This window comes from Python bivittatus, unplaced genomic scaffold (genome assembly GCF_059951505.1).
Source record: "Python bivittatus isolate LINGU-HERP-01145 unplaced genomic scaffold, Pbiv_v1 ctg000570_np1212, whole genome shotgun sequence".
Taxonomy (NCBI): Eukaryota; Metazoa; Chordata; class Lepidosauria; order Squamata; family Pythonidae; genus Python; species Python bivittatus.
Window position 1 is genome coordinate 22340202 of NW_028277097.1, and position 13564 is coordinate 22353765.

The 13564-nt window shown below is 41.6% G+C and overlaps 1 protein-coding gene across 32 annotated transcripts in view; it reads left to right on the forward strand.

Moving 5' to 3' along the window:
- Positions 1–13564, forward strand: part of CELF4 (CUGBP Elav-like family member 4) — a 752374-nt gene that overhangs the window by 714312 nt on the left and 24498 nt on the right. For 20 of the 32 annotated variants that reach the window (XM_088153025.1, XM_088153036.1, XM_088153023.1 and 17 more), the window contains one exon: positions 9842–9907. In XM_088153025.1, the coding sequence (XP_088009151.1) occupies positions 9842–9907 (66 nt within the window). The remainder of the gene's footprint in view (positions 1–9841; positions 9908–13564) is intronic. The other 12 variants (XM_088153017.1, XM_088153030.1, XM_088153012.1 and 9 more) reach the window with 1 other exon arrangement.

The window sequence follows — 13564 nt, forward strand, 5'->3', positions numbered from 1 at the left end:
TAAAGGAGAAAAGACATAGGATTTTTTTCCAGTGGTATACAATGTTCTTATTTATTTGTTTGCTTGTTTATTATTTCACTAGACTTATATGCTGCTTCAGTCATGTCTGACTTTGAGCAGCTTACAGACTTCCAACAGCACTAAGGTTAAAAACGGAAAAGATACAACAATATAACAATAAGGGCTACTCAAATGCCAAGAAACAACCCTAACTCTTATAGCAGCAGAGAGGAAAAGGCTCTTTAAATGCCAAAGGCCCAATGAACAGACACATCTTAATTGCTTTACAAAAAAGTAACAGATCAAAGTTCATCTGATGTGGGGGGGGGGGGGAAATGCAGTTTCAGAGAAGAGGGCAGCAAGAAGAAGAGGCCCAACTATGGGGTCCCTGCAGATGGCATTCTCAAAGGATCAAGATCCAGAGGGAACCTCCTCACTCAAAGATGGGCCCAAACCACTGGGAGATGGCAGTCTTGCAGATACCCAGGTCCTGAAGTATGAGAGGCCTTAATAGTGCCAACCTGTACCAATCCTGAAGCAGAGTAATAATCAGGGCAGCTCTGGAAGCAGAGACATTGCTAATCAGATATGAAGGTGACACAAAATTAAGAGGCCTGGCCAATACTCTGGATGACAGAACAAGATTGCAGTCAGAATGGACAGCTTGGAAGAATGGGCTGGGCGGAACAAGGTGGCAGATACACAATGGGGGACGTGGGGCTTGGAAGCACTACGTTGGAGAAGGGTTGGGTATAGATACTCAATACTGATAGTCCTCACTTACCGACGGTCACTGGGACTGGCAACTCCATCACTAAGCAACACCGTCATAAAGTGTGATGTCATGGGACTGTACCACTTAGCAACGGCAGTTCTGGCACTTCTGGTTGCCATCAGGAAGCGAATCCCACACTGTCGTTAAGCGCCACGTCACGTGGTTACCATTTGCAACCTCCTGCTGGCTTCCCCACTGACTTTGCTTGTGGAAAGCTGACGGCAAAGGTTGCAAATGGTGACCCTGTGACCACGGGATGCTGCAATGTCATAACTGCGAGCCAGTCTCCAAGCGCCTGACTCACAATCACGTGATGCAACATTTGGACCCTCAGACCAAGTCCCGGAATTTGTCTCCATCGCTGGCTGCAGCATCTGGTGCATAACCAGATTTCTACCTATCAGTGTGAAGAGTTGAAGGGGAAAACCTTTGACTTTCAGAGGGAAAAGATCTGAGTGGGGACAAAAGAAGGAACGGGGCAGCCTGCAAAATTCCCTTTTCATGACCCTTCCATCAAGTCAGAATCCTTGTCAAAGCAGCAGAGAGACCCCCGCCCCAAAGCCAAGAATGCCGGCTCAGCGCATTCTTTCAGTTATTGTAGTTATTGTTGTGTCTGAATGCCTAATTAATTGCAACAGTAAATGCACACTCCTTTAATCACTGCATCAGCTGTCCTAATCAATCTTCATAATACAGAATCGGTAGTATGGCACCCATGAATTTTAATCTACATAAATTTTGTGAAACCTCTCACAAGCTTGTTGTACCAAATGATATAATTATGGATATAGATTAGGCTTGGGGAGAATGATTTAAATTGGATTTAGGCAGAAGGTGACGTGGGAGCACTCAATTATATATTTATTTGTTTTAATCCTGACCTTGCAGAGCCTGTTCTTAAAAAGACAGTCCTCCTGTTCCCCGCTGGTTTTGGCTGCTTATAGAATTGGGGTGGTGGAACGCCTCTCCTTAAAGACTCTTATTCTGCTCACTCATTTGGGTCGTTACCAGAAAAATAGAAGCATAACGTGTGTGGAAAATAAGAATAGAGAACTAGAGAGGCTTTAAGAAGAACTGAAATAAGTTTTGCATATAGCAGCAAATTAAAAGTAGACCCCAGGTTCCACATGGAATGAGTTCGATTCTAGTGCTAAATCTGAAAGGTTTGAAGACTTTGGCCAAGCAGATGGTGATCTGAAACCAGAAAGTTGAGGTGGGCAACCAAGGCCCTTTCAGATATGGCTGAAGTGGACTTTCAACATGTGTACTAGACGTGACTGAACATCTGTGGGGCTGTGATTTCCCATCTCTGTCACTAATATGAGTGTAATTGATATTAGCCAATCCCTTCCAATGGCCACCATTCCCAACATCTCTAGTCAGCACAGAATCATAGAATCACTAAGTTGGGAGGGGCTATTGAAGCCATTGGGTCCCACCCCCTGCTCAGTGCAGGAATCAAAATGTAAGCAGATGGCTCTCCTGCCTCTGTTTGAATACAACCAATAATGATAATATTAATAATAATAGAGACCTGTGATGACTAGTTCCTCTGGCCAATTGCTCTTATCATTAGGATATTTTTCTCAACATTCTAGTAGAATCTTATACTGTCAGAGCATCATTCCCTCTTTTCCACTGAGATGATAAAGGACAGTTCTGGGCATCCTTCTCTGTGTGACATTCCATCAGGTTGTTGAAGAGCAATATCATATCTCACCCATCCCCAATCTTCTCTTCTCAAGGATAAAGCATGCAATTATCCTCACCTCTTCTTCTAGAAGAGTCATTTGACTGTCCTCATGGTCCATCCTCATTAGGAATTATAAGAAGTATCACCAAGCACACGTGAAGGCTACCAGCTGGACAGCCTTATCTTTGGAGTCAGGAAATAAGTGGGCTAAAAGCAGTATTACATCAATTTCATTTTGGCTGCTGACAGAACTGGGTCCTAGGCTGGCTGTCAAGAGTGAAATCTGGATTTGGGAATACTATGTAGATATGGAAACATGGACTGTGCATGGAAGAAGTGGTTTGGAGCTTGTGCAAGCATTATCTCTGTGCTGACCAAGCGGCCACATCACTTTCCAGGCTTCCACACACGACCAAAAACAGACGCTGATGTTTTCAGAGTTCTTTTAACAAGCTGATTCCTTAAAGCAGTGGTGTGTATTTTCAGCCCTCTTAGACCTCTTCTTCTGCATTCAAACAACTTGTTTTCAAAGCGCTAGTTAAGCGCAAACCTTGTAATTGAGTGGTATTACAAAAGGAGGTAGAAAGGTGTATTGGATTGTGTGACTTCTCCTGCTAAGTCATCCTCCTCTCTCTTCCTGAGACTTGATTACTCCATCAACTGCATCTTTGGATCCTTTGAAGGCAAAGCCCTCCTGAATATGTGGACTTTGACATTTTGGGCATTGGGCAGAGACTTTGGGAGTGACTTTAAGAGATTGACTTTGTTTGAAGGACTTGGGAGTAATTTCTTAAATGCTACCCTAATGAAATCCTGCTCCCTTTCTTAAATTTATATTGATGGTCATTCAGAAGGTCATTGGTGTGTCTCTGGATTTATGGAAGGTAGCCTGCCATTGGGTCACCTTGGCGAGGAATCCTCTTGCACCTGAGGAAACGATGTCCGAGAGACCCTTTTTCCCAGTGGATATGGAAATGACGCCATTAAGAGAGAGGCCACCTCCTTCCCTGGTAGAAGGCACTTGTCCTAATCTGAGAAGTTATTGTACTTCCAGCTCTTCATTACTCACTACAGTTCAGTTAAGGAGGCATCTTGGTTTTTACCTTGAAGGCATGTTCACATAGACACACATCTTAACTGGACTGGCAGGGCACCGCTGTTTCCACCATCCTCAGAGATTCCTTCAGTGGAAGCTGTTCTAGAAAGCATATGATCATGAATCCTCTCTTTCAGTAAATCCTTCTGTGGGCAAAAGGGTGCACCAAAGATGACACAACTCTAAAATATCTGAAAAAATGTTCGACTCCTTTTTCAAGCCCAGATAAAATGCTCTGACTTTGAAATGGGCAAAAAACGCCACAAAACATCTAGCTATCAAATCTTTCATATATAAATATTCAGCAAAAGGATTCTTTGCATTACAGATCATATTGTATGCTTATCTCTGACTTTTTTTTAAAAAATGAGATAAACCAGGTGCATCTTGTAGAATAAATCAAGGATATCCAGGTTTTCCTTTTTAGACTGAGATTTACTCTCACCAAGATGCAAAGGGAGAGAGAGAGAAGGGAGGGGAGAAACACCTGCAATTCCAGGAGGAACCACATTAACAGTACAAAGGAGTTGGGGGAGGGTGTAGAATTGATTGATTGATTGATTATGTGCCATCAAGTCATTTGCGACTTCTAGCGACTACATAGATAGATTTTCTCCATGGCGATCTATCCCTAACCTGTTCTTTCAAGTCTCCCAATGGTGCCCCCATCATGACTGTAACTGAGTCCACGCACCTTGCTGCTAGTTGTCCTCTTCTTCTCCACCTTTCCCAGCATTAGAACCTTCTCCAGAGAGCTGGGTCTTCACATAATGTGTCCGAGGTAGGATAGTTTGAGCCTGGTCATTTACGCCTTGAGTGAGAACTCTGGGTTGATTTGTTTGATGATCCATCAGTTTGTTTTCTTGGCTGGCCACAGTATTCTCAAGCATCTTCTCTAACACCAAAGTTCAAAGGCATCAACACTCTTCCTATCCTGCTTCTTTGAAATCCAGGGGTTTAGGTAAAGTCCATTACTAAATATAAAACCAGCAGCAATAAATACAAATTCAACTCAAACCCCAAAGTGAAAGATTAGGGACTAGGTGACATGGAGGTTGAGGGGAGGAAGAGATTCTGCCAAGCTTTGCTTTAAATATTTTATTGCTGCAAAGAAAGAAATGATCTCACTCAACCAAGGTATTTTTGGAATGCCTAGCCACTGAGGGTAGAACAGGGGAGAGAGAGAGTCTGGGAAAAAAAGAATGCCCAAGAAAATCCCAACCTACTTGGGCTGGGTAGATGTCTTCTTCTGATGTTTACAGTAAAATATTGCAACAGAAGTTTCTAAAAAGGCTAGAGGGGATGAATGAGATTCCTTAACTTCCATTCAGTTGGGCTTCTCTGGAATAGGAAACTTGACTTTAATATAAACTATTATACAGTGGTACCTCTACTTACGAACGCCCCTACTTACGAAATTTTCAAGATACGATCAGCTCCGGCCCCAAAAATTTACCTCTACTTACGAATTTGCCTCGACTTACAAGCCATTTTCCGCCCATGCCACGTGGTCCACAGCCATTTTCCGCCCGTTCCACATGGTCCGCGGCCATTTTTCCGCCCATGCCACGTGGTCCGCGGCCATTTTCCACCCGTTCCACGTGGTCTGCGGCCATTTTTCCGCCCATGCCACGTGGTCCGCGGCCATTTTCCACCCGTTCCACGTGGTCCACGGCCATTTTTCCGCCCCTGACACGTGGTCCGCGGCCATTTTCCACCCGTTCCACGTGGTCCACGGCCATTTTTATGCCCCTGACACATGGTCCGCGGCCATTTTTTCCGCTCTGCCGCGTGGTCAGTGGCCGTTTTTCCGCCCCTGATGCGTGGTCCACGGACACCGGAACGGATTAACGGTAATTACATTGAACCTTATGGAAAAATTTACTTTGACTTGCGACCAACACGACTTGCGATCAGAGTCACGGAACAGATTAAGTTCGTAAGTAGAGGTACCACTGTATTTATAAATTAGGGAGTTGAAGTCCACCCATCTTAAAGTTGCCAAGGTTGAGAAACACTGAACTAGATCTAATGAACACCTAGTTTGCCATATTAGAGTGCTTTGTAACTTGATAGATATACAATCGTCTTCCACATACTAATTTTTTATGCTCCTCTGTCCCCATTTAATGCTCCTACCCCTACTTTTAGATTCTTGTTTTTATGCAGACTTTTAAATGTATATATCTTTTTATATCTTCCAGCTTTTCAGAATTCTTTTTAGATTTTTATTTTTACTCTTGATGTATATTTTTAGATCCTTCATGCTTCTTTTTAGTGACTGAACCCCACCCACCTTACGCTGGTCTATGATTATAATAAAGATTTGATGGATTGATTGATGATTGATTGAGCTTAATATAGTTTGGTGACAAATTAGCCCTGTGTTGAGTTCAGGATCAGATCTTTGTGAAGCATCAAAATGCCAACAAATCTTGCCTTTTCTCTAAATGTTTTGGGTTGCAATGTGCAGCTGGGAAAAGAGTCACTTTTTTGTGACACGGGCAGTGATATAAATATGATAAATAATTAAACAACATTGCCACCTTCCTTATGTTCTAAAATGCTGCATCAACAGGATCGCAGAGCACTGCTTTTCTCAAGTGCTCAGACTTCAGAAAATCTTCCAAGGACCACAGGACAAATAGAGGGAAAAACCAAATTCTTCAGACATAGAAAAGAAACATAAAATGAGACACTGGGTACCCTTTTAACTTTTGCATCCACCGCATATTGTTTAAAAACAAATCCTGGGAAATGCTGCTGATCTGATCCAGATAGGAAGGATCTCCTTTCTTGACAATCATTTTCCATTGCAAAGGGCACCAAATCTTGGCATCCAGTGACAATATTTCTGTTTGCCCACATGCTGGCTTCAAATTGTGCTCCTGCATCTTCTGTTCTGCAACTGGCATAGGTTTTGCTCCTGGGTTATGAGGCTTCAAGCTATTTGGGGAACTAAACAGATGTTTTCCCCACACCCGCATGGGGTTCATGGAATCATTGAACCATTGAAAGGGCCTTGCTGGACACCTAGTTCTGTCTCCTGCTCCATGCAGAATTCCCCCAAATGCTCCTAGAAATTTAACCAGTGGAGTCCTTGGTGCTCTCTGAACTTGGTGGTTTTCCTGCAGACTTTTCAGTACCTGACTAGGTAACATCATAGTGCTAGTGAGTGTGGGGTTTGCTCCATTTATATACAGTAGCTTGCCCTGCCAGTGTTGGTGGGGGTGTGGTTTCCTCCTTGGTGGTTCCTTGATTAGGGTATTGTTTTCTGCTTGATTGTTTGTCTGGTGTTAATCCCTGCTTATCTGGGTGTAGGCTGCTGGAGAGGATCTGTTCTGGTCTTTTTGTTTCCTTCTTAGCTTTTTTATTGTCTCTGTTGAATGGTGTATAAATGTGGTTTATCTCTATATGTCTACTGATGGCTGATTTGTCTAAATGCCAAACTTCCAGGAATTCCCTAGCATTTTTGTATTTAGCTTGGTCTAGGATGTTCACAGTTTCCCAGTTGAAAGTATGGCTGAGTCTGTCTATCTGTTGTGACATTAAGGAGTTTTCATCATGTCTTCTGACTGCTAGTTGGTGTTCATGGATACACTCTGCTAGCCTTCTGCCTCACTGTCCTATATAGTGGCTGTTACAGTCCTTACGCCGTATGTTGTAGATGACTCCTGTTTTCTCTTCTTGGGCTACTGGGTCTTTTGGTTTGCTTAAGATATTTTGGAGGGCTTTAGTTGGTTTGTGTGCTACAGAGATGCCATGTGGTTGTAATAGTCTGTTGGTGGTTTCTGAGACGTTTCTGATGTATGGCAATGTGATCCTTTTCATAGCTTGTGTTGGTTGTGCTATAGTGGGTTGAGTGGTCAGGCACTTTTTGATAAAGTTGTGTGGGTATACATTTTGTTGGAAGATGTTGTACAGGCAATCTGCTTCCTTTTTCCAGTGTTCTGTGTTGCTGCAGTGAATTTGTATTCATCTGAATAATGTTCTTACACAGCTCCTCTTGTGGGAGGTTGGGTTGTTACTTTGGTTAGTGTGGGTTGTTTTTTGATATATTTGCATTCCTGGAAGTATGGCATTCAGACAAATCAGCCATTAATAGACCCATAGAGATAAACCACATTTACACAACATTCAAAAGAGACAATAAAAATGCTTAGAAGGAAACAAAAAGACCAGAACACATCCTGTCCAGCAGCCTACACCTAGATAAGCAGGGATTAATACCAGACAAACAATCAAGCAGAAAACAATACCCTAATCAAGGAACTACCAAGGAGACAAACAATCAAGCAGAAAAGAATACCTTAATCAAGGAACTACCAAGGAGAAAATCATACCCCCACCAACACTAGCAGGGCAAGCTACTGTATATAAACAGGGAGCAAACCCCACACTCACTAGCACTGATGATGTTACCTAGTCAGGTAATGAAATGTCTGCAAGCAAACAGCCAAGCTCAGAGAGCACCAAGGACTCCACAGTTCAACCCTGAGCTACAGAGATTCTCTTCTACTGGAATTTAACCAGTAGAGGGATAATAATCCATACAGATTGCAAGACTTTGTTAACAATTGTTAACAAAATAAAGAAGTCCTTTAAGTTCTCTCTTCAGAATGGCCAGAACCACCTCACTGGTTTCAGTATCCAGAAATAAGCAGCATAGGCTAAAGCAGTTTCTCAACCTTGGCAACTTAAAGATATGTGGACTTTAACTCCCAGAATTCCACAGCCAGCATGCTGGCTGGGAAATTCATGAACTCAAATTCCACACATCTTAAAGCCTGCTGGCTGGGGAATTCTGGGAGTTGAAGTCCACGTGTCTTAAAGTTGCCAAGGCTGAGAAACACTAGTCTAAAGGAATTACAGAAACAAGGTGGAACAGTTAGAGATTTAACCAAATTAAAACAAAAACCTTATCACACAAAAGTCAGATCATTTAGCAAGATTTATTTATAAGTTGCTGGTGAAGTGCAATTCAGAAAGTCAATCAGTTAAGGATGGTTATGATCAAATGGATGCAGAATTTGAACAGTACAATTGATTGGCAACGAGTGGAATATCAATGGAAGAGAAATATCAAATTTACAGTTAATATTACACTTAGAGGAAATTGGTGTAAGATGTTTTATCAATGGTATATTATTTTAATAGAATGAAACAGATTTTAAAGGTTGATATTTTTTCAGCCCATTATCTTTTTACTGAATATTACTAAACTTTATATTCCTACAAAATGTACTGAACTGGCTTTGAACATAATAATACCTGCCAGAATTTTCTATGCTTCTTATTGAAAAGCACAAATAATTCCTTCTATGAAAGAAAGCCAAATTAAGTTATGAGAGTATGCATCAATGTCAAAACTAGCTGCATATTTTAAAAAAAACAAATGTGATAGAGAATTTAACTTGATGTGGAAACCATTTTTGGATGATCATTTTAACAAAGGGGTTCGTGCCACCTCCTAAGTCTGGATTTCTCCTAACATAAGATTATAGCACTTAGGTTTTTCAGACCAGATAGAACTTATTGTAATTTTTCTTTTGCTCATTTTATAATTTGTCATTCAAATCATAGTGGTTAAAACTGTACAATAATCTGATTTTAATTCTGATTTATAGCTTTTAACTTTCAGATTGATTGAAGATATTTTAATATGTAGATTTATATCAATGTCGTTTCAAAATGATTTCTTGTCCCATTTCCACTGCTTGAAAACCTCCTCTTTATTTACAACTTGCTTTTCTTCTATTTTTTCCTTGCTTCTCTTTCTGATTATATTTGAATATCATCATCATCCCTAAAATTCTCCCTAACAGGTCACCTTTTTGGAAAACCTCCCCCAAGAGAAATTCCACCACTGTCCTATGCAGACTGTTCCATGAGTTAATGACACTTACCATCAGGAAATTCCTTCTAACTGTGTGTGTGTGTGTGTGTGTGTGTGTGTGTGTGTGTGTGAGAGAGAGAGAGAGAGAGAGAGAGAGAGAGAAAGAGAGAGAGAGAAGTTTCTAGTTTTTTGTTTATTTGTTTAAAAGTAAATTGGTTAATATGGTGGTATCCACACCTCTGAGACTATTTTATCAATGAGAAGGGGGTTAGAAATTTCATTATCAACCAACCAAGCAGCTCACTGCCCATTGCAACGAATGCTCCTAGTTTTGAATAGAAATGTGTTCAACTGATATTGCCAGATGTGTGGTGTTGCACTTCCAGGAGATATTGGCGTGCCTTTCAACCTCTCCTTCTTTTCTCTCTTGTGTCTTCACAGCACAAAGCCCAACCACAGCCGATCCTTTGCAACAAGCATATGCTGGAGTACAGCAATACGCAGGTCGTTAGTATTAACACTTTCTCCCAATAAACCTTTCACTTTTATGGGGCCCTATAAAAGTAGCAGCGTTCTTCATGGTTGATCTCATCAGCCTATGCATTGTACCTGAGCAGCCCAGAGGTCAACATCTGTGCTATGAAGTTGCCTTCAGAGGCATTCATTTATTCCTTATATGTATACTGTGCTTTCCTCTTTAAATACACAGCAGCTAGTGATCACAATCCATATTAGAAGCTGGGGAGCTACAGAGCAAGGAGAAGTTGACCAATCCTCAGAACACAATAAGCAATAACACTACAAAAGCCTTGTAGCGATCAGATGAGAAGATATGGATAAGATACAGAGAGATAGAGATATATCGAGATAGATACAGATATGGAAGTTAATAAAAACACAGTTGGTCCAAATTTAATCATGCTTAGAGTAGATATTTAAATTTGGATCCAGACCAGAATTAAATGTAAACAGCAAAGGAACACATAGAAGGGAAGAAAAACATACCTAGAGATGGATCCTCATATAAGAACATTACCTCTCACTGATAATTGCACACGGTTTATCTTGTGGCTGAGCAGTTTAGAAATAAAAGCCAAAAAAGTGGGATTATTTTCTCTGTATCCCTCAATGTTCTGAATCCACAAAGGGGAAAAAATATCCCAAGAAGCGCCATTCTTCTCTCTCAGAGAAATAAGTAGAGGGTTAAATAAGTAAGACCACAGGTTACAGCAGTCATTTCAAATGTAAAAGGAAACCATCCATGATTTTTTAAACATCATATGCATGCATGACATTAAGGGTTCTTTATCATTTTTGTTTTCTTTCATTCTTGTTAAACATGCACATTTCACCACAGAAAAAGAGGAAGCCATCTTTTCAAACCAATGCACCAATTGTCGTTCATAAAAAGAAAAAGGAGGGTTTGATTGGACCTACCCACATTATCAAGCAGAAATTATTCTAGGCCTCCTCATATATAGGACAAGAGAATCCACCACACACCTGCAAAATTTCATACAAAGTGGGTTGGAGGAGCCATCCCAAACTGCAGACAGTAGCTCAACCCAGATTTCTGAAAGGAGCAGATCCCAGGTTGATCGCAATGAAGACTCCTAGCCAAGTTTCCTCAGAAAGTTTAGCCACTGTTCCTAATAGAAGAGATGTCGAACTACAAGGATAAACTAAGACTCTAGCCAGCCATTGAGGAGGATGGAGATAGCTTTGACAAAAGAATGCAGCAGCTGTTAGTTCAGCTTACCCTGGAAAGGCAGGAAGGAATGAGGAAGAAACTCAAGATTGTCCCACCTTGACTTTCTTTGGTATGAGATGGAGTGAGAGAGAAACTCTGCTAGGTTTTCAAGGTTCTAGTATTTCACTCTATAACAATAAAGTAGAATTCCAGTAGTTTATGCATTGTTTATTTCTGTCAGCCCTTTGAGGTGGACCAGACTAGGAAACAAAAGTTATGAATACTAATACTCCTTTCATGGTAGGATTACAGTAACAGAATCTTGAAACTGCCTCCCCACTCCCTGCTTTTATCTTTAAGAAAACTAGGGAAGGTCAAGTCTGAGATGTTTTCTCTAATTACATTTCTGCTTTGGACTGAGATTTCACTAATCTGACCATTGTCTTGGTTGTAGCTCTTCCTCCTGATCCTCAAAGTTATTCTCACAGCCCTTTACAGTTTCCTGATCAGGCCTACCTTGAAGAACTGACATCAATCTATTTGGAGAATCATCAAACCTTGCCTTTGATCATGGAGAATACGTCAGATCCCTGGGGCACCCCATGTTTTCTTTGCTCGCAGGACGAGAGACTGAGTCTAATATGTGGTGTCCACAGATAGCCTTGACGAAAATATGCACCAGCCATTAGGAAAATATACTTAGCCTGGAAAGACAGGAGGGGTTGAGACTTGCCCCATCTTGACTCTATTTGGTATAAGAGAAGGGAATGAGAGACTCTGTCACACTTTCAAGATTCTGTTATTATACCTTATTGCAACAGGCTAGAGCTCTAGTAGTTCTTATGGTGTCTGCTTCCTGATCTGGCCTATCTCAAAGGGCTGGCACCAGCTGGACTCTCATCTTGTACCTGGGAAGCAGGGAAGCATGCCTATGAACAAAGTACAGAAGCAGCTAGGAGGTAAGACCAGGTAAAAGAAGAGGCAAAGCAGAGACAGATGGTCAGTCAAGAGCTTAAACTCAGGAAAGCAAATCCCTTTCTAAGATCACAGATGGACAGGAAAAGGAAAGTTAGGCTTTTCTCCCCCAAAGGCTAGATATGGCTTGATAAGGTAATAGTAAAGATGTCCCTGAGCTGAGTGCAGTTCCTGGTGACCATCTGGACTCAACCATGCAATGCTGTGGTCAGCACTGCAGAAAGGTTTTGCCCTGGCAACTCTTAGGTCACCTTGGCTGATCTTGGAAACTAATTGTGATCAGATCTGGATGGGAGGGCTAAAAATTCCAGGGCCGTGGGCCCAATGGGCAACCAAGATGCATCCAAGAAGAAAGGAAGGGCAAATAATTCCCCTAATTGTGTCAGGAAAGCAGCATGGACATGGGAACCAAGAGTTTAGCCCAACTCAGGGGTGCTTGTACCCTTCTCACCTTCAAGCAGACCATTCTCTCATGCATTTAGGACATGGTGCAATTTCACAAGAATATTGTAGAAGATATTCAGAATAGGCTCTGGGTGTCCTTTCACATTTAACAAGTCCAGCCTGTTGCTTCACTCAATTAGTTTGTTTCCTGGAGTGCAGAGGACAGTCATTAGTTCTTGCTGTGCAAAGGTTCCCCCCCCCCCCCCCGCTTTTGGATCTGGGGATGCAAATTTTGAAACCTTGATTGGTTGGTGTTTAATTCCCACCCTTAATTGCTGATCAAGGTTGACAGATGGGTCACATTGAGATCTCAGATTCTAAGGGCTGCAGCTCTTAATTAAGTCCAGGCATGCAAATGGGCATTTGTGTCTTTCCTACCCCAGTTGGGATTCCACGGAGTCATTATTTTGGATTCCGTTTGTAATCAAGGGAGCCTTAACTGTTGTTCATACTGATGCCTCCTATTGCTCAGATCACTTGAGGCACTGACACTTAATCCAGCTTTCTTTAACTTGGTGCCATTCAGATGAATTGGCTGGGGGTGATGGAAGTTGAAGGCATCTTGGCTGGGAATGATAAGGTTTGTCATGTAAGATACCTGCAGAGCACCAATCTGGAAAGGTTTAACAATACATTACCTTTCTGCTTATTTTGGGAAGGCAGAAGAGCTAAATTAAATAACCTTAACCTAAGACATGCCCCAGATGTGTTAGGATTGGCTAATTCCATCATCATCGTCATCAACATCACCACCATCATCATCATCACATATTAAAATTCCAGGATTGCAGCTCTATCACATTTAGAGGGTGTAATATGGGGGAACTGCCCTAAATTGTACCATCTGAGATTCTCCACTATTTCACAAGAATATATTATGCAAAAATCAGGCTGATGAAAGCTGTTGAGGTATAGGTATCAGGCAATGTTTAAGATAAAAGGTAAGGACTCCCTCGAATCAAGCTTATCTCCGAGGGATTTCAGGGAGATGTCCATGTAGTTTTCTTGGCAACAATGTGGAAATGACAGCATCTAGCCAATCCTGGATGATTTTG